The sequence below is a fragment of the Geotrypetes seraphini genome, chromosome 8, assembly GCF_902459505.1.
Source record: "Geotrypetes seraphini chromosome 8, aGeoSer1.1, whole genome shotgun sequence".
NCBI lineage: Eukaryota > Metazoa > Chordata > Amphibia > Gymnophiona > Dermophiidae > Geotrypetes > Geotrypetes seraphini.
Window position 1 is genome coordinate 159681269 of NC_047091.1, and position 21775 is coordinate 159703043.

The window sequence follows — 21775 nt, forward strand, 5'->3', positions numbered from 1 at the left end:
CACGTATCGGGTAGCAGCAGCCGGTACTTGGGTGAGTAGCTTTTGATACTGGCTGGATAGTTTTTACCATCATGATGCGAAATGCGTGCAAAAGGAAGAGAAAGGTGCTGTATTTTCCGCAGTTTGTGTGTGTACATTTGGAGGCATGAATTACAAATGACTGCTTTTGTTTTGTGTGACATGCGATTCAAATTCAGTCGTCGGTGGAAATCTGGAAATATTTCATCCAGGAAAAATTATTTTTGAATTTGAAAGATCGCCTCTTCTCCCATGCTCAGAAGCAGAACGTTATTTGATAGTTAGAGATTCACTGGTTTGATGTTATTCATTTGACATTGCCTCTGCTAGAACCTGGGCCCTGTCTTGGAAAGAGAAATATAAGGATGTGTGAAGCTCTTTAAAAGAGGTTTACTGGACCTGTGATAAAATGGTGTGGTAGCCATATAGAAACATAGAAAGATGACGGCAGAAAAGGGCTACAGCCCATCAAGTCTGCCCACTCTATTGACCCACCTCATTAAGTCTGAATGCTAATAACCTAGTTCCTTAACTCGACCCTCGTAGGGATCCCACGTGGATGTCCCATTTATTCTTAAAGTCGAGCACGCTGGTGGCCTTGATCACCTGCACCGGAAGTCTGTTCCAGTGATCTACCACCCTTTCTGTGAAGAAATACTTCCTGGTGTCACCACTAAATTTCCCTCCTCTGAGTTTGAGCGGGTGCCCTCTTGTGACTGAGGGTCCCTTGGGAAAGAATATATCGTTTTCCACCTCGACACGACCCGTGACATATTTAAATGTCTCTCCTGCAGTTCCCTTTTAAAAATAATAAATAGATACAAATTTTTTAAAAATTAATAACTTTTTTTATTGGACTAACTTAGGCCTCCTTTTATGAAGCTGCGTTAAACTTTATTGATTGCTAGCCACGGCAGTATTAGTTCCGATGCTCATAGGAATTCTATGAGTGTCGGAGTTTTTACCGCCACTACCAGCGATTTTAAAAAAAGCCTAAATCAGCTTCATAAAAGGGGAGGTTAATGCGTTTTTGACTAGCTCTCGAAGGTACAGTAGAGTCTCTCTGGCCTTCACTAATCCGACTACCTGGCATATCCAACAACCCCACCTGACGATGTCATCTCAGCTCTTTCCCCCCCCCCCCCACACACTTTCCTGGCATCCGATTTAATGGAAGAGCAACACCTAACTCTGGGCTAGATTCACTTACCTGACTCTCTGTGGCCAATCCGTACAGGCCCGACCAGTTCATCAAACAAAAAAATTAAAATGAAGGTGATTGGAGAAACACCCCCCCCTCCGACCGCACAGATCGCTAGTGTGCAATCCTGACGCATGCACAGACCATCTGCTTTCCCTGTAGATGGTCTGCGCATGCGCTTGGTGTTCGTTTTGCTGGGGTTTTGTTTGGGGTTTTTTTTACTGGCCCCGACTCTCCTGCTCTGGGAAAGGATGAGCAGTGGTCGCTGAGTGCTAAAGTCCGTGGGAGCAGAAAGGCCCGCTGACATGGTGCCTGGATTGCCTTGGCAGTTATCTCACGCTCCATCTGGTGTTTTGTTAACCTGTGTGCAGACGCTGGCGCTCTCAGAAGGGCGGCAGAGAGCAGGAGAGTCAGGGCGGCAAGAGCAGGGCACGGATGGAAGAGGCGTTTGCTGTGCCCACTGGCCCTGAATATCCTGCTCTGGAAGGGTGATCCCCGGCGGCGGCAGCCTCTTTAAAAGCAGGCTGTTACTGACTCTCCTGCTCTCTGCTGCCCTTCCCCGCAGTGCAGCCCCGCTTTAAAACCACAGGCTCGCACTGCGGGGAAGGGCGGCAGAGAGCAGGAGAGTCGGGGCAGCAAGAGCAGGGCTCGGCTGGAAGGGGCAGAGAACAGAGCGGCAGAGATGGGCTGCAGGGCTGGGATTTCAGGCCCAAGAACAGTCGGAAAGGATGTTTGCGACTGGTCCCCAGCAGTCGCCTCTTGTGTTGATCAGCCAGCCCAGTGGGTTTCAAAAATTTATTTAGTGAATTGCGTCCCTGCCTACTTTACATGCCGTTCCCCTCATTTGCATGCACGGATCAGTATCGGATCGGCACAGAGGTAAGTGAATCGGGCCGGAGTAAAATCAGACCGCAAAGGGGTCGCAAACCGATCGGTACACGATTGGTTTGCTTAGTGAATCTAGCCCCCTGTCTGGTTTTGCTACTAAGTCCTTGCTTTCACTGCAGCACTTGAAATACACATTTTTCTATGCAATTTCAATGTGTTCCTTGTTATCTGACTTTTAAAATTATCCAGCAATGGGCAAGTCTTATTTATGTTGAATAATCGAGACTCTACTGGAATTCCTTCTTCAGGTCAGAAATGAGCAAACGATGACACGTATCATAATATATATTCATGAAACATAAATTCCAATGACAATTTCGCAGGGAGAGGTGAGAAACAGAGATGGACAAGGTATTCAGAGGGTAACAAAGCAGTATAATTTTATGGTTTATAATGTAATAGAAACCCCAGATCTTTGTTAAGTCCTATCTTATGGGTGTCAAAATTCATTTTAACTTGAAATGTCATATGTTCCTGATTATATTTTGACCATAAATTCAGTGCTGTGGTGCTCTGATCTTGCAAAGGCTTTCTCACAAAAGTATAAGTCACCCTGGTTAGATCTGTGGTATTTAGTGTAGTGCCTGATTCTTGTTTTAAGCATGTGGCCTGTCTCTCCAACAGAGCATCCTTCTTCACATTTTTTTTTTTTTTTTTTTGCAATGCATAATATAAATTAGATTTGAAGAAGAGCCTGAGTAGGAATCCCTTACATTCAATGCTTTCCCCATGTGGGAAACAGGACCCCCACGGTTACTTACATGAAAAAGCATTCAGCCATATGCTGTCAATTTCCATTTTGAGGGCTATTTCTGTAGCCCACATAGGTGAAAAGCCTATGAGTACGTACGTGTGCCTGGGTTTTCAAGTTGACTGGCGTAAACTTTACACCAATGTGTTGTATTTTCTGTAGGAACAGGGATGGAACTTTTTGGGGTAAAATCCACATTTCCCCAGTAAACATGCAAAAAAGTCCTCTTGAAACACTTCTGTGTTTATGTTTTATCTGTTTGTGGTTTTATGTGTTTTATTGCATTATTTTTAATTATATCATATACAGTGCTTTGGGTGGACAAGAGGTCATGGCAGCCATTTTGTAGAGGTGGCTATAGGGGCAGGAGCGATTGGGGTTCATCCCTCCCCCCCCCACATACACATGGAAAACTAGGGACTTTAAGTAGGCCGCTGAGGCCTATCCTGAGTTGGAAGGGGTTGTAGACCTGGAATGGGTAGGGGGGGCTTGCTCCTTGTCTGGGGGTTGGGAGAGAGGGTCTTGACTCGGGGGGGTGGGGTGGGGGGTGATATAGATCTCACCAGGGGGGGTGCAGGACAACGGTGTCTGTTCATGTTTTGTGGGCCCCCTGCTGAATATCAGCTGAGACCTATACAAGCTTCCGCAGCCAGCATAACTACAAGTCAGTGTTGGTGTTTGGACCATGGCCCAGCATTGAATATCTGGGGCTAATTCTGCCCTGGGCGGTCAGTGTTTAAAAAACAAAACAAAACCCAAAACATTGACTGCCGCCAGCTGAATATCTACCCCTTTGCTTTTTGGTTTTGCTTTTGCAAGTGTAACCCTTTTAGGAGCAGAGCGTCTGTGGGCAGCACAAACATATTTCTATTGGACTAATTTGAGGGCAGAGCCAGACTAGCAATGCTCGAAGGTCAGCCGACCCTGTATCCAGTCACTCCACTCTCGGTCTCTCAAGCAATAAAGCAGTTCACGCAGTGAAGGTGGCTTCCAGGTGTGAAGGATTTACTGCCAAAGGATGGCCAAAGGAGTAATATCTCCGGCATCTGTTTACAGTTCTTCCATGATGCAGTAAAGATACTTAAGATGACAAATGACACTTGCACATCTGTATAATTTTCTTTCTTAAGTCTCCTTAACTATTTACGGTCTTGAGATATTGGTTGGTCCTTCCAGGGGGAATCTGGCGGCTAGAGATGTGTTTACCTCGGTCCCAGGTCTTCTTCTCCAGCTGGCTTAGTTAGCGCCTTTTTGTCTTTCTCGCAATTCACCTTTATTTGATAGACTGCGAAGAATAATAAATATCTAAGCGGTTTGCAAAGAGAGCATGAAAAGAAGAGGAGGCGGGGAGAGAGGGAAGAAACAAAAGGTCACCTAGGTTACAGTTCTAATGAATAAAAATTGTATTAAAAAATGGAAATCATAGATTATGGGCTCCTTTTACTAAGGTGCGCTAGCGTTTTTGGCGCACGCAGGATATTACCACGCGCTACGTGGCTAGAACCAACGCCAGCTCAATGCTGGCGTTAAGGTCTAGTGCGCGCAGCAATTCAAGTTTCAAGTTTATTAGGATTTTATATACCGCCTATCAAGGTTATCTAAGCGGTTTTTACAATCAGGTACTCAAGCATTTTCCCTATCTGTCCCGGTGGGCTCACAATCTATCTAACGTACCTGGGGCTATGGAGGATTAAGTGACTTGCCCAGGGTCACAGGGAGCAGCACGGGGCTTGAACCCACAACCCCAGGGTGCTGAGGCTGTAGCTCCAACCACTGCGCCACACATGCCTCTATTGCCTATTTGATTTGCACACACATCCAGGTAGGGGGGTAATAAATTTTGTATTATTCTTTGATCGAATATAGTGCTGTTCTTGATATTAATTGTATGTGAAATTTATTGCACTTTGTACTCGAATTGAAAATCAATAAAGAATTTTTTTTTTTTTTTTTTAAAGTCTCCGTGAGGGAACCGTGCGGATGACTTTCATTGTCTGTTTTATTTTGATCAGTTGTAAGTTGTGTTTTGTAACATGAAAATTCCTAAATAAAAATTATAACAAAAAAGAGGTTAGCATTCCAGCTGCTTAATAGGCTGGCTTCCCACTTTGACTTCTCCGGGTCAGTGACTGTGTTCATTTTAGACTGGGGGGGGAGGGGGTTCCCCATTAAAGAGGATGCTCAGCATGAAGGTTAATAATGATTGCTAGTCCCTTAGCATGATTCTGGTGCAGTGCCTCAGGGCTGTAAGCTAAAGATGGTACCGGGTAAAGCTTTGGATTCTCGCCCAGAAATAGCTAAGAAGAAAAAAAAAAAAAAAATTTAAATTGAATCAGGTTGGGCAGACTGGATGGACCATTCGGGTCTTTATCTGCCGTCATCTACTATGTTACTATGTTACTATCTTCCCCCTGGGCTGGGTATTTATGGGAGCCCTGTTTCCCTCCAAGGGATGGATCCTCCAACACGTTCGGTCAGGCAGGAAAGGGTCAGCCTCTGATCTGGAAAATGTTTGGGTTTAGTATAAGGTCAGAACTGGTGGAGGGCTAAAAGTTCTGGTACTGCCGCCCAGGCAGAACTTCAGCCATCTCTACACAAGCGTTAAGCAAGATAATAGCTCTATCCATCTGTAACAGCTGGATATGTCAGGAGATTATATTTTTCGGTAGCATATCTATCATCTTTGGAAAGCACATCTTTCATAGCAGCTCTGTAGAAAGGCAATTGGTTAATTAACAGATCTCTCCAAGAAAGCAATTATTCTATAACCTCACACCGAGTGTGATATTTACGAGTACATGGCTTCAGTGGTGATGCTTAAGGTGTTATAATGCAGCCATTTTGAAAGTTGGCTCTATAGAACTGGTTTAAATGAGGAAGCAGCTAAAAATATAAATGATCTGAAGAGAAAATGAGTGAAGGGATCAGTTTGCATAGAACTCAAAATATTCGAACTTGTTAGATCACAAGCCGCTTTGGAAGAAAGAGGGGTGATTAATAGAGGTGTTTAAATGCCTCCGTGGCATAAATGTACAGGAGACAAGTCTCTTTCGATTATAAGGAAGCTCTGGAATGAGGAGGTATAGGATGAAGATGAAAGGGGACAGACTTAGGGGTGACCTAAGGCAGTGCTTCTTCACAGTCAAGGTGGTAAATTTGTGGAACAGCTTCCCAGTGGAGGTGGTGCAGACAAAGACGATATCAGAATTCATAGGATCTCCAAGGGAAGGAATTTTAGATGGAAGGGATGGGCAGACTGGATAGGCCATATTTTTCTTGTGGGAAATTGCAGGAGGACCTTATGAGACTGGACATCTGAATGGTGGATGAAATTTCAGTGCCAGGCGATCCACGTAGAGAATAACCCAAATTAGGGTTGCCAGATTTTCCAATCGGAAACTCTGGATCCCTAGACCTGCCCCCAGGGCTGCACAGTTCCACCCATCCCTACCCAGTAATGCCCTAATCCCGCCCCCCAGTTCCACCCTAGCCCCACCCCTCCCCCCGCTGCCTGCCCGACGCGATTTGAGGAGGCTTTTCTAAACCCGGACAAAATGACAAGTTTTGAAAAGCCGTCCGGACCCCCTGACATGTCTTCAAAAGGAGAACATGTCTGGGGAAATCCAGATATCTGGTAACTCTAACCCAAATGATAGCTCCATGGTGGTAGGTTCCACATTAGGAATCAACCCTAAGGAAACTGATCTAGGCAGCATCATGGACTGTATGTTGAAATCCTCAGGAGAGAATGACACGGTGACAAAATTCATCACCGTCCCCGTCCCCGCGGATAACCGCGGGAAATAATCCCATGTCATTTTCTAGTGTCTATTTCAACCTCAGTCTTCTACACCAGCATTCTTCAAAGCAAAGCTTGCGGGTCAGTGGTTGTGGCCATTCATACTCTGATTCTTATGTGAGCCAAGGATAATGAAGCCATTGTGACATCACTGATGTGATTGGCTCTTAGGCACTGGTGGAATGAGGCATTATGACATCACAATATCTGCTCTGGATACCAGAGACTGTCATTCTGTAGTGTCTGTTTCAATCTCAGTCCTTCTACACCAGCATTCTTCAAAGCAAAGCTTGCGGGTCAGTGGTTGTGGCCATTCATACTCTGATTCTTCCCTCTCTCCTTAAAGAATGACATGAAGATGGTTTCCTGTGGTTATCCGCGGGGACGGGAACGGTGATGAATTTTGTCACTGTGCCATTCTCTAATCCTCAGCTCAATGTGCAGAGAGCAAACAAGAATTATTAGAATATGAATTCAGGATATGAGATTGCCTCTTTATCATTCTATGGTGTGACCTCACGTTGAATATCACGTGCAATTTTGGTTGCCACATCTCAAAAACGACATAGCAGAAATAGAAATGATACAGAGAAGGGCAACCAAAATGGTGAAGGGATGGAACAACTTTCCTACGAGGAAAGGGGGAAAGAGAGGTTAGAGCCCTTCAGCTCGGAGAGGAGATGTGATAGAGGTTTATAAAATCATCGGTGAAATGGATTCAACCAGGTAAATGTGAATCAGTTGTTTTCTCTTTCAAAAGCACAACAATTAGGGGAAACTCCATAGGAAGTTCTCAATGCAGGCTACCGTTAATTTACTGTTACGGGTTCTTAGTAACTAGGTCTCATTTCATAAAATGAAACGTGTGTTACAATGACCTGTCTTGATGGCATCCCACATTGATAATGCCCCCCTAAGCAGCATATTTAAAACAAATTGGAGAAAATGTTTTTACACTCATTGTACAGTTAAGCTCTGCATTTGGTTGCCAGAGAATATAGTAAAAGCAGTTGATGATAGTAATTTGACGCATAGGTTCTCAAGAAGTTCCCGGAGGAAAAGTCCATAAACTTATTACAATCGGGTAGATGTGGGGAGAGCCACAGCTTATCTCTGGGAGTAAGCGGCATGGAATCTAGCCACTCATTGGGGGATCCCTCTGCTGGAAACAAGATACTGAGGGCCTGTTTTACAAAGCCGCGCGGTAATGGCCTCAAAGCTCATAGAGATTTAGGGCTCCTTTTACAAAGGCGGACTAGCGGTTTAACGCGCGTAATAGCGCACGCTAAACCGCCGGACGCGCTAGCCGCTACCGCCTCCTCTTGAGCAGGCGGTCGTTTTTTTGGCCAGCGCGTGATGAAAAGTCGCGCGCGTTTATCCCGCTAGCTCGCCTTTGTAAAAGGAGCCCTTAAAGGGCTGCGGGGCTGTTGCCGCGCGGCTTTGTAAAGCGGACCACAACCAAGTTGTCAAGACTTGAGCTAACCAGCCGACTTGTGCAAAGAATTGCAATGAATCTTGTTAGCAAAGATTGTTGACTAATAAAGAGTGACAATTGCACGGAGAAATATCAGCTAGCTGTAAATTATTCATGGTCTAGGGTCAGGAGCAAAGCAGGGCGTGCCAGAAAGTCTGATATTTGTGTGTGCCAAGCATATATTATATTTGTTTTTAGATCAACTCCATTCTGAGTTTATTTTTAATGCTATGTGTTGGCGTGAAGCTTAGGAACTGAAGTGGTTATTTTCTTTTGCACCCCCTCCCCCCACCCCCCCATATCCTGGTTTCAAACCTTCTCAAGTGCTGTGTTATTTCTTTTTCCCCCCAAGGTGGTTGCACTTTGTAAACGAAGTAAGGAGGCTGAAACTGCTTTCCTGAGTATTTACAAGCAATTAATTGAAGCACCAGGTAAGAAATGTTCTGAATACTTGGCTGAATAATTAATTACGAAAGAAGACCATTCAAGACAGTTAGACGGAGGCCATCTCCCGGTGATCGCTTCAAAGGATGGCACGTCATTGTGCATTGTAAAACAATACGGTGACGTCCGTAGGTTTTTGATGCTTTCAGTAACTTCCACCATGATTATATTCCTGCTTCTCCGATCAGCGGTTTATTTCAGGCTGGAGAAATTTTTGTTTCCTTATGTCAGCAATTGCAGTGTTACGCTCTATTAAACTGAAAGCATCTGAGCTGGAAACCTTTACCCTTCTGTGTGCACAATTAATACCCCTCTTTTTCACTCTCTCACAGTCCTTCCCTCCCTCTCTGAGGAGAAGATTCTCAGAACTTTAACGTGGTCGCTAAACCGGTTCCAGCCGGTTTAGTGTTAAGATATTTTAGCGGCGGATTATTGAAACGGCTTACCGAGGTTCCTAGCAGTCTCCGGCTCTTCCATGCAAATGTATTGCAACGAGATCATTAATATTCAAAGGAGCACTCTGGGCGACTCTCTATTATCGCCGGTTGATTCCCTGCGAGCAAAATTTTCCAGCAGATCTGAGCTGTCATAGCCTTACTTTCTGATCAGTGCCAGAGCACTGATTGGCTCAGGTATTGACAGAAAAGTAAGGCTTCACAGCTCAGACCTGCCAGAAAATTTTGCTCCCCCCCAACACTCCCCCTGGCAGCAAGAGAGATGCCCACTCCCACCTGCTACCATGCAACAACCCCCGATGCCCACTTCTGCCTACTACCAAGCAACTCCCTGATACCCCCCAGCAATGAGAGAGATGCACATTCCTTCCTCCTGCCGCTGTCATGCCATCGACGCCCCCCCCCCCACCCCCCTTACCTTGTTTATGAAAACCGGGAGAGAGTAAGCAGACACTTAAGACCCCTCCCATAGGAGGGCTTTTATCAACCTCGGCCAGTCAGAACCCTAGCCCCTCCCTGGCGCATCCCAGGATGAACCAGGGAGTGGAAGGCCTACAATTATGAAGAGGCGGGCCTGCTGGCCGGAGGGTGTAGGCATCCCTCTGGCCAGACTTCATAAACAAGGTAAGGGGGGGTGAGGGGGTCATTGGAGGCAAATGGGGCTCATTGGGGCGCGATGGCAGTGGGGGGATGGAGTGGACATCCCTTCTGCTGCCTGGAGTGTTGCTTGACATCAGCAGCGGGAGGGAGTGGGCATGCATCCCTCCTGCTGATCTTCGATTTGGGGGGGGGGTTGTTCATTTATTCTGCGGGAGAGAGTGGGCATCTGTCCCCCTGCCAGGGGAGGGGTTGTTGCTTAGCGGCAGGAGAAAGTGGGTATCTCTCCACTGCTGGAGGGGGGGTTATATGGCAGTGTAAGGGAATGAAGCCACAGCCCAGTACTCCCAGGCTACTTCTGAAAGGGGCCGATGCTCATCAAAAAGGAGTTGTCCCACCTACTTCGTCCCTGTCCCCAATGATATTCCCCTGCCCCTAAAACCCCCAAGTTCAGGTGAAACATCTCCCCACCCTTCCTTCTTCTAGCACTGGGTTTAAAATAGTGGTGGTGACACCTTGTGGTGGTCTTACAGTACTACTGCTAGGATTCGATCTGTTGTATAAGGGCCTTTTGTGGCAGCTTGTACCCTAATGGTAGTACTGAGATGCAAAATATACTCAGCTTTTTTCTGGCAGTGTTTTTCCTGAAATTATTCACCTTGCTGACATTGTACATATCATACCTGTGAATGTTCTTTCATGCTGCCTATTATGATATAACCAACATCATCTTTCTTCTACATTGTTGTTAAACGTTTATATTTCTGATACTCTTTCATGTTAGTCCTATTTCTAGGATTCAAGTTTACCTCGTTGATTTTATTTATGGTATGCTTATGTCTGATCATTTGACAATTGTTTATCAGATTGTAAGTATTTTTTTTTAAATGATTTATCATGTTAACAATTACTCAAAATACAAAGCCAACATCTTTGCACAGAAAAATAGAAAAAGTAATCAAGAAACATATCTTCTATTACAGATATAACATAAGAAACACTATTACCAAGTCCCCAATAAATTTAGGAGAGGCCTAGAAAAGAGAGAGCAAGTTGTTTTTTTTTGTTCTTTTTTTAATTTCAAGCTGTATCTGCTGTACACGCCTTGGGTGAATCTCTTCATAAAGGCAGTTAATAAATCCTAATAAATAAAATAATTTTGCTTCAGCTTAGTAATTCTCCTCTTAGGCAGTGAGACTCTGATTCTGTAAATGGCGCCTGACTTCTAGGCAGCATTGAGTGCGATTGTCAATCATCCACTGGGCGCCATTTATGGATCTTGCCTTGCAGCGCCCATGTGGTCTTATGCACCAGTAGGCGTTAAAACCTTAGGCGCACTTCCATTTAGGCCAGGATTGTCTTGGCCTAAATGACAGAGTTTTTGGAAGACACTCAGGATGTTATCCAGAGTAGGTCCACCATGGTAATAACATGCATGAGTGAGATAGATAAAATGTTGATAATGAAACTTTATTTTAAAAATGCATATTCATTGTGGATATCCTGAAAACCTAACTGGCTGGATGTGTCCTGAGGACTGGGATGAGAAGCCCTGCTAATCTAATCTAATCTAATCCTTAGGTTTGTATACCGCATCATCTCCACGTTCATAGAGCTCGACGCGGTTTACAGTAGGAGAAATAGGAAGGAACTACAACAGAGGGTTAGAGGTAGAAGTGTGAAGAAAATTTAGAGGACTTGGGATGCCAAGATATAAGAGTTTCCTTGATTCCTAAGTTGGAGGGAGACTTACATTTTTTGAGAAAAGCCAGGTTTTCAGATGTTTGCGGAAAACTTGGAGAGAGCTCAAGTTCCGAAGAGGGGAGGTAAGGTTGTTCCAGAGCTCAGTGATTTTGAAGTGGAGGGAGGTCCCTAGCTTTCCTGTGTGGGAAATGCCTTTTAGCGAGGGGAAGGATAGTTTTAATTTGTGGGAGGATCTGGTGGTATTAGGGTTTGAGGAATTCCAAGAAAGAGGGATAACTTGAACCCACCCCCCTTCTTTTTTTAAATCTGGGTTATTTTGTCACACAGCAAGTTATTCAGACAAAGGGGGGATATTTCGAAAGGGGAAGATTTGTAGGACAAGAGCAGGTTTGACCGCTGAGTATTTAGCAATTTGATTTCATTGTTCACTGTTTTAAGGGTTCCTGTTACAAAGCCGCATTAGGCATTTTATCGCCATACCACCACAGCTGGTAATTAAAAAAAAAAAGCCTAATGCGACTTTGTAAAAGGGTTGGGGGGGTTAAATGATATTTGCAATTACAGTTCCTAGTAATCAACAAAGAACATATAGGTTTTCAAAAAATTTGTTTTGATTTTCTCCCTATAAAAGTTCCCCTGCTTCTTTGGTGGGCCACTAACTCCTTTGTAGGTTGTGTTGAGGGTTTTTTGTGGTTTGTTGTTTTTTTTTTTTTTAAAGCAAGATAAGTCCTGATTCAACATTTTTGTTTTTGAATGGCTGCTGTCAACACAAATCTTTTGCAAAGAATGCTCTGTAGTTTGATTGCTCAGCAAGTATTTTGACAACTATACTAGCTGGGTGTCTGTAATTACGAAAGAAACTCGTAAATCTTTTTGATATTGTTCACGCAGATGTGGCATGAAGTGGGGAAAAAAAAAAAAAAAAAAAGGAGCAGCCGAACATGTTAAAAAGCATAATTAATATCATTGTTGTCTGGAATTATTTGATTTAAACCTCACTGTGGCTTATGTATTGGCGACGGCTGGTTTCTTGATTGTCTTCTGTGAATCGCTTGGTTCAGACCTGAACGTCCCAGTCGTGATTGAAAGAAGAGCACGGCAAACTGGACTGGACCAGAATGCGTCCACTAGGGCGCAAGAGAAGGAAGGAAGAAAAGAGAAAAAAATGTGAAAAAAAGGGAAAGAAGCATAAAGACAAGATTTAGGGCTAGATTTACTAAGCAAACCGATTGGTTTGCGACTCGATTTCCCTCCGACCCGATTCATGCATGCAAATGAGGGGAAACAGCATGCAAAGTAGGTGGGGACGCGATTCACTATATAAAAAAAAAAAGAGGGACACCGTGGTATTCTCCATGCAGGTAAACTGGGAAAATCACTTCTTTTCAAAATCACAGGTCTCTGGAATGACCTTACTATCCCGCTGCGGAACCTGAGCTCCCTCCATTTATTCCGCAAGCAACTAAAAACCTGGCTCTTCTCTAACATGTAATTTCTTTTCCCTTACTTTTCCACTTGATTTATAAACTTATGTAAACCTTTTCCTACCCTTTCTCATTTTTAAGTTCTTGTAAACCGTGCCGAGCTCTACTTCCGTGGAGATGATGCGGTATATAAACTTAAGGTTTAGTTTAGTTTAGTTTAGACTGGGCTAACCGATCCAAAAATAAGCGACTGCTGAGGATCAGTCACTCAGGTCCTTTCTGACTGCTCTGCTTTCTGCCGCCCTGCTCTCTGCCCTGCTTCTCTGTTCTCATTCCCGATCTTCTCCCTGCCACGATCTGCTCTCTGCCCCATCTCCTGCTCTTGCCCCGAATCTCTCCTGTCGCCCCGACTCTCCTGCCCTTCCCCACAGTGCAAGTAAAACCACAGGCTTGCAAAGAAAAACAGATTAAAACAAAAAAAATTCTGTTCTACCGAGCACGGAGGGCCAGTGCATGCGCAGACCATCTACAGTTAAGGAAGATGGTCTGAGCATGCTCAAGGATTGCTCTCCAGCGATTTGCACGGTCGGTGGGGGGCATGCCAATAGTCGCCCCCCCATTTGCATGCAGGCCTTTTGTGAATTTGTCGGCCTGCATGCAATCAGACATGGATCGGACAAGGAAAGTAAGGTTAGTGAATCCAGCCCTATGTGGACAGGCAAAAGGCAGAATAGAAAGTGAAATAATGAATTTCAAACCACATGAGAGCCTCAAAATCTATCATCAAATGTTGTTCCCATTGCAGTTTTGTTGAAAACATTTACACACAGTCGGGAAAGAGTCTAAACGTGTGCATTAATGGGGAATGTGAGACCAACACTCCTTCCAGCCAAATTACAGAAAAATAAAAGAGGCGACCTGTGAGGCTCAGTCTTTTCTTCACGTACAAGGCCCGACACATACGCGTTTCGGCCCTAAGGCCTGCCTCGGGGGGGTCTTACATTGAAACAATTTAGTTCAAAGTCACAGATGGTGATTCAAAAAGGTGGGATTTGGTGTCCATACCGTGGTGTGAAAACACTTGCAGGAAAACGAAACTGAATTGAACTGAATTGTTTCAATATATAAGACCCCTGAGGCAGGCCTTAGGGCCAAAACATGTACGTTGTCGGGTCTTGTACGTGAATAAAAGATTGAGCGCCACGGGTTACCTCTTTTTTGTTTTTCTGTGTTCTACCTTGAGGAAGTGGAACAGAAACAAATTAACCATATCATTTCTGAATTAAAACTGTTGGGAAAATCTGGATGCTTCCAAAGAGCAGGAAGGAAATTTCCTGACCTTGGAGGGGCCCTGCATAAAATCCCCGCCTCAGCCCCACCTCAAACACTTTTATTTATTTAAAACATTTTTAACCCGTCTTTATCCAAGGCGGCTCACAATATTTCTTACATATTTCAAGACTTGCACCAATATAAAGATCCAAAAATCATAAGATTATACCATCTCAACCACTCATCTACTACCTTACTTCAATCAAGCAGCACAAATCTAAAAACCTACAAAAAAGATGATATTCCGAAAGTAAAAAATTAACTCAAGAAGCAGAACATTGAAAGAACTTGAAAGAAAGGCTCCCATTGAAGGAACCCACCTGCTACATTCAAACAATTTTTTAAAATCCAATCCCGAGTCAGGCTGGCCCCATTCTGCCAGAATTCAAATGCTGACAAACTCTAAGCCACCCCCACTCCGAGGAACCCCCTACCCCGGCCCGCCATTTCCCAGACTGCATCGGGTGTGCAGCTAACCTCCCCCCATTAATGATGGGCTCTGGACAGGCTTATCACCCTAATTAACTAATATTTGGAAATATAACAGAGACTCCACACACCCTTAACACCCTGTTCTTAAACTGATTTGTAAATAACAATTAAAAAAAAAAAAAAAAAAGTTAGATGAGACAAACTAACATAGAGCAGACTGATAGTGAGAGCAGTGATGGAAATAAATGTGTAGGTGGTCTGTGTGTATCCTTGTGCTTCAGGGGGGTTTAAAGAATTTCTATACTGTGTCTGTGCACGTTTCAGTAGATTCACCTTGCTTCATGAACACTTTTAAGTTAAGTTTGTTTGGGGATATTTTTGCCTCACCCTATCTATAATAATAAAACCCTAGAGCGAGCATGCGCTCTTGAAAATTTGTGATTCCTGGCGCCGTGAAGTGTGCTTCTGTGGCAGTATTCTATTTGACACCTCACGGCGCTTGCAGAGGCTGGAGGCGCGCGACTGTGCTCTCTCCCTGACCGCGTCCTCGGCGCGTCACCGCCTGCCCTCACTCGCGCGACTGTGCTCTCTCCCTGCCCGCGTCCTCTCCGCGTCACCTCCCACCCTCACTTGCCGCTGCCGCCGCTGATCCTCCTCTTCAGAGCAGCCTGCGATCGTGGCCGGCTTTAAAGAACCTCGCAGGCCGCTCTCCAACCTCAGTAGCGCTCCCTCTGACACACGGGATCGTGTCAGAGGGAACGTGCTACCGAGTTGGAGAGCGGCCTGCTAGGTTCGCTAAAGCTGGCCACCACGATCGCAGGCTGCTTTGAAGAGGAGCAAGCCAGAAGACGCTGGGATGGAGGGAGGGTAAGAAGGGGATCAATACTGGGAGCCAGGGGGAGAGGGAAAGGGGGCTGCTTTGGGGGGAGGGGTGTGCTGGGGGAGACAGAAGGGGCCATGGATAGGGAGAGGGAAAGGGTGCTGCTTTGGGGGGGAGGTGTTCTGGAGACAAACAGCTTTGCTCTGGGGGGGGAAGACAGAAGGGGCCCTGGAGAGACAGGGAGAGGGAAAGGGGGCTGCTTTGGGGGGAGGGGTGTGCTTGGGGCAAACAGCTTTGCTCTGGGGGGGAATTCAGAAGGGGCCATGGAGAGACAGGGAGAGGAAAAGGGGGCTGCTTTGGGGGGCGGTGTGCTGGGGACAGACAGCTTTGCTATAGGGGGAAGACAGAAGGGGCCATGGAGAGATAGGGAGAGGGAGAGGAAGCTGCTTTGTGGGGGAGGTGTGTGCTGGGGGTCAGACAGCTTTGCTCGGGGGAGTGGGGGGAGGGGGGAAGACAGAAGGATACAGACAGTGGCCAAGGAGAGAGAGATAAAGAAACACAGACAGACAGACAGACACATCTATTCTAGCACCCGTTAATGTAACGGGCTTAAAGACTAGTATATGTATATTTAGCTCTGCTGAACAGACAGTATCCAACCTCCCCCTCCCCCCCCCCCAACAACCCAGAGGTGTGAAATCTTGGTATTAACTAGCACTCATTTCAAAAGTAGCTTCACTAAAGCTGCAAAACTAATTTACCACTCACATTTAAAACTCAAATCCATTCAGCACTGCACTACGTATGGCCAGCAGTGCCAAATTGCACTCTATCCAAAAGTAGCTTTGCTATATTAAGTATGCAATAGAAACAAGGAATTACCCCTCCCCCCTTTACAAAGCTGTGATAGGCTTTTTTATCACCGGCTGCGGTGGTATTAGCCCCGACGCACATAGGAATTCTATGAGCGTCGGTGCTAATAGCGCCGTGGCTTCATAAAGGGGGGGGAGGGGTTGTAAATTACCAGAACGAATTATGAAAAAGGAGGGAGAAGCTTCAAATCCTTATAGATACTTTAAAATAGTGCTCAAGTAATATGTTATCATCAGCTTTAAAATTCTCCTCAGAACAGTGCAAGAACATTTCTTCATGCATATTTAGAAACAAAATAGTAACCCCCTAGAGGTTTGCTTGTTTGTTTTTTGCCACTTGGGATGTCAACATGAATTTCATCGCTGTCTTCTACAAAGCCGCGGTAGAGGTTTCTCTCGCAAGCAACGCTCCTAGATTTCCTGCGAGCACTGGTGCATTTACCTGACTGGCCCATGGTAGAAACCTCTCCCGTGGCTTTGTAAAAGAGGGCCTTGTAAAGATTTTTGCGTGTTCAAAAGCACTTGCATTGTAAAACTACCATCATTTGAAAAAAAAAAATAAAAAAAGCATACCAGATTACTGTTCCTGTGATGTGGACTTTTGTCTGGGGAGCATAAGAACATAAGAATAGCCTTACTGGGTCAGACCAATGGTCCATCAAGTCTAGTAGCCCGTTCTCACGGTGGCCAATCCAGGTCACTAGTACCTGGCCAAAACCCAAGGTGTAGCAACATTCCATTCAGAATCCTATAGAATAGCAGGATTCTGGAATCCCAAAGAGTAACAAAAGATTCAGGAACCCCAAAGAGAAGCAACATTCCATGCTACCAATCCAGGGCAAGCAGTGTCTTCCCCCATGTCTTTCTCAATAACAGACTATGGACTTTTCCTCCAGGAACTTGTCCGAACCTTTCTTAAAACCAGCTACAATATCTGTTCTTACCACATCCTCTGGCAACGAGTTCCAGAGCTTAACTATTCCCTGAGTGAAAAAAATTTCCTCCAGTTGGTTTTAAAATTATTTCTCTGTAACTTCATCGAGTGTCCCCTAGTCTTTGTAATTTTTGACCGAGTGAAAAATCGATCCACTTGTACCCGTTCTACTCCACTCAGGATTTTGTAGACTTCAATCATATCTCCCCTCAGCCGTCTCTTTTCCAAGCTGAAGAGCCCTAACCGTTTTAGTCTTTCCTCATACGAGAGGAGTTCCATCCCCTTTACCATCTTGGTCGTTCTTCTTTGAACCTTTTCTAGCCCCACTATATATTTCTTGAGATAAGGAGACCAGAATTGAACGCAATACTCCAGATGAGGTCGCACCATTATAATGTTCTTAGTCTTGATAACCATCTCTTTTTTAATAATTCCTAGCATCCTATTTGCTTTTTTGGCCGTGGCTGCACATTGGGTGGAAGATTTCATCGTATTATCTACGATGACACCCAGATCCTTTTCTTGGGCGCTAATCCTCAAGGTGGACCCTAGTATCCGGAGCAATGTTGGAGCCCTGTTATAAGCTCCACCCAAAGCCCCAAACAATTACCGAACTGTCCGTCATCTCTCCTCTCCCTCTCCTTCCCTGGTGGTTCTTCATTCTTCCTTCTTTCCTCCCTTCCAATTTGGTGGCTTTCTCCTCTATCCCTCCCCTCCCTCCAACTGGGTGCGATATTTTTCATACCTCTCTCTCTCTCTCTCTGCCGCTTGTAAGCTTTGGGCTGCCAGCAGCATTAATGAGTTGAACGTGCTGCCTCTGGCAGACCCGGAAGCTTTCCCTCTGCTTCAATTTCTTGCCCCCGCAGAGGCAGGATGTTGCAGCAGCGTGACAGCTTCCAGGCCACCGAGGGCAGCATATTCAGCTTATTAACGCTGCCGGCAGCCTGAAGTTTGCTGTCTGCACCAAGAAGAGACCAGACTCTGAACTGAAGCACCCCCGATGAGCTACACCCGGGGCGGACCGTCCCTCCTCCCTTGGTAAGCCACAAAAGTAGTAGTAGTAATAGTAGTGTGTCTGCGGTTATGTGAGGTCCCAAAAACATTGGAGGTACTCAGGCACCCACAACACCCACATAGCTTGCACCTATGACCCCAATAATCTAAGGAAATACTTTTTTACAGAAAAGGTGGTAGATGCATAGAACAATCTCCCGGTAGAGGTGGTGGACACAGAGACTGTGTCTGATTTCAAGAAAGCCTGGGATAGGCTTAGAGAGAGGAAGAGATAATGGTTACTGTGGATGGGCAGACCGGATGGGCCATTTGGCCTTTATCTGCCATCACGTTTCTGTTTCTATAACCACAAAGCTCTGTGACCTCACAATGCAGGTGTAAAGAGCCTTAGCCAATAGGGAGAGGAGGAGATAGTGGATGGATGGCTGTGGATTTGTTGGTTGTTATCTGCCATCATGTTTTTATTTATTTATTTATTTTTACTTTTTCTATACTGTTTTATTCCAAAATGGTTTACAATAAAGTTACATACATAAAATATTGAACCAGGTCAGAACAGATAAAAGCAGAAAAATTCAATCCTTACAATAGGTTAAACGCTCAAAGAAATACATCAACAAATAATTGTGTTTTCAGCAGTTTCCGGAATGAACTCCTATTACCATATTTCTGAATTTGGCCAACAAGGCCATTCCACAGTTTTATTCTTGCACATGTTTCTATAACCACAAAGCTTTGTGACCTCACAATGCAGGTGTAAAGAGCCTTAGCCAATAGGGAGAGGAGGAGATAGTAGATGCTGTGGATGGGCCATTTGGCCTTTATCTGCCATCATGTTTCTATGTTTCTATAACCATAAAGCTCTATGACATCACAATGCAGGTGTAAAGAGCCTTAGCCAATAGGGAGAGGAGAAGATAGTGGATGCTGTGGATGGGCCATTTGGCCTTTATCTGCCATCATATTTCTATAACCATAAAGCTCTATGACATCACAATGCAGGTATAAAGAGCCTTAGCCAATAGGGAGAGGAGGAGATAGTGGATGCTGCGGATGGGCCATTTGACCTTTAACTGCCATCATGTTTCTATAGTTGTTTTAAAAAGCAGTAAAAGAAAATATTCCTTTTTCAAAATTCAGAGTAAAGACTGGTGCGAGGACCTTAGACAAGCATAACTTTCTTTTATGTTTCTCTTTCTTCTTTGGAAAGATGAAACTTATATTTCTTTGTATCTATTTTTAATATGTTATTGTAAACCGCTGAGAGAGCTCTCCAGTAAAAATTAAACTACACTAAGGCTGCGTGATCCGTCCTGGAGCCTTATCCCAGACCCTTCCATTTCTGTTCTTTCAACAGGGTTGCTTCTGTTCAGTTTTCCTCATTAGCTCTTGCAAATGCTGCAGTTCCAGGTTGGCTTCATCATTATTCCGCAGTGAAATCGTACACCAAGCCCTATATACACAGAACCTCTTAGCTGCGAAACAACTATTATATATTAAGATTATTTACTTGTGGAGAAAACGGATTTTAAAATAATGAGTGTATACATGCAAACACATATGAGCAAACATATTGTTTGCGAACCGTTAGCTTAATTGCAAACCATTTTATTGACAGTGACAGATGGCAGTACCTCTCGTGGCAGACGCGCCCCCAGTCATAATTAAGACCATCCACAGCAGATTTTTAAAAAAAAAATATAATAAAATAAAACAGTTGTGTGGTAAAAACATTTCTCCCTTATTGATCCTTTATGGAATGCTCTATATAGTTTAACTATTTCTTTGCTGCTGTTAACCAAATATTTTTTTTCCTTTCTGAAACAGAATCAGAATAAAACTGCATTTTCTTCTGTTTTCAAGACACAATTTGCATTTTAATCTAACTGATTTGAATTAGCAGTCATTATTTATAACATAGGCATAGTGCTATTCAGGACTACGTGAATGGCGCAGCTGCGCAGGGTGCAAACCTGGAGGGGCCAAAACTGTACAAGCAGAGCTCCTTGTGACTCTGGGCAACTCACTTAGTTGCCTCAGGTACAAAAACTTAAATTGTGAACGCACTAGGGACAAAGAAAGTGCCTGCGTTTAGTAAATGTAAGCCTCTGTGGTTATACCACAGAAAGGCAGTATATCAAGAATCCAATAAGAAAAACATAAAACCCAAATGCTTGTGCGCTTAGTAGGATGGGTGTGGAAAGTCTTTCGTATACTGAATCAGGAGAGCCTAAGCTCTAACTTGGTGGGGAGGGGAAGTCGTCTCTGGAACAGCTTTAATAAGAACATAAGAGCTGCATACTGGGACAGACGGACGGTCCATCGAGCCCAGTATCCTGTTTCCAACAGTGGCCAACCCAGGTCCCAAGTACCTGACAGAAACACAAAGAGTAGCAACATTCCAGAACTGAGATTGTGATGTCATAATGCCTCATTCCACCAATGCATAAGAGCCAGCCTCATCAGTGATGTCACAATGGATTGATTATCTTACACTTGGCTCATATGAGAACATAAGAATGGTCATGGGACAAACTGAAGGTCCATCAAGCCCAGTATCCTGTTTCCAACAGTGGACAACCCAGGTTCCAAGTACCTGGCAGCAACCCAAAGAGTAGAAACATTCCAGAACTGAGATTGTGATGTCATAATGTCTAGGTGGCAGCCTCATCAGTGATGTCACAATGACTTGATTATCCTATACTTGGCTCACATTAAAAATCATAAGAATTGTCATACTGGGACAGAGCAGCCTATTTCCAACAGTGGCCAACCCAGGTCACAAGTACCTGACAAGATCCCAACTTTATGCTGCTTATCCTAAGAATCAGCAGTGGATTTCCCCAAGCCATCTCAATAATGGCCTATGGACTCCTCTTTTAGGAAATTATCCAAGCCTTTTTAAACCCCGCTAAGCCAAATGATTTCACCACATTCTCCGGCAACGAATTCCAGAGTTTAATTACACGTTGTGTGAATAAATATTTTCTCAAGTTTATGTCTGAATTCAAGAAAACGTGGGATCTCTTAGAGAGAGAGGAAGAGATAGTGGTTACTGCGGATGGTCAGACTGGTTGGGCCATTTGGCCTTTGATCTGTCATCATGTTTCTATGTTTGTTTCTAAGTTAAATCTACCACTTAGTTTAATTGCATACCTTCTAGTCCTAGTATTTTTGGAAAGAGTGAACAAGCGATTCGCATCTACCCTTTCCACTCCACTCAGTATTTTATAGACCTCGGTCATATCACCCCTGAGCTTATCTCGAGCTGATGGCTGAAAATGACTAGAGTGACTAAAGTGCCGCTAGACAGTAAGAAACGCTCGCTGCCAATAGCGAAAACAAGCGTTTCTAAGTCTGGTGGCGCTTTGTCACTCCAATTGTTTCCAGCCATCAGCCCGAGATAATCAGTGGTATTCAAGCTATGCTGATGGCTTTCAGCTTGAGATATTTGGCAGCATTTCAAATGATATGTATCCCTTTTTTTATTTTTTTATTTTTTTTAAACTCCTTTATTCATTTTTTAAAACTACACCTGTGCAAAATAAATGATACATTTACATAGAATATTAACAGCAAAGCACAATAAACTTATTAGAAAAAAAAAAATGACATA

General features: G+C 44.3%; 1 protein-coding gene across 7 annotated transcripts in view; it reads left to right on the top strand.

Annotated features, from left to right (window-relative positions):
* The window catches only part of CUX2 (cut like homeobox 2), a 552659-nt gene that overhangs the window by 382180 nt on the left and 148704 nt on the right, over nucleotides 1-21775 (top strand). For all 7 annotated transcript variants that reach the window (XM_033955398.1, XM_033955397.1, XM_033955392.1 and 4 more), the window contains exon 4: nucleotides 8484-8562. In XM_033955398.1, coding sequence (XP_033811289.1) covers nucleotides 8484-8562 — 79 coding nt within the window. The remainder of the gene's footprint in view (nucleotides 1-8483; nucleotides 8563-21775) is intronic.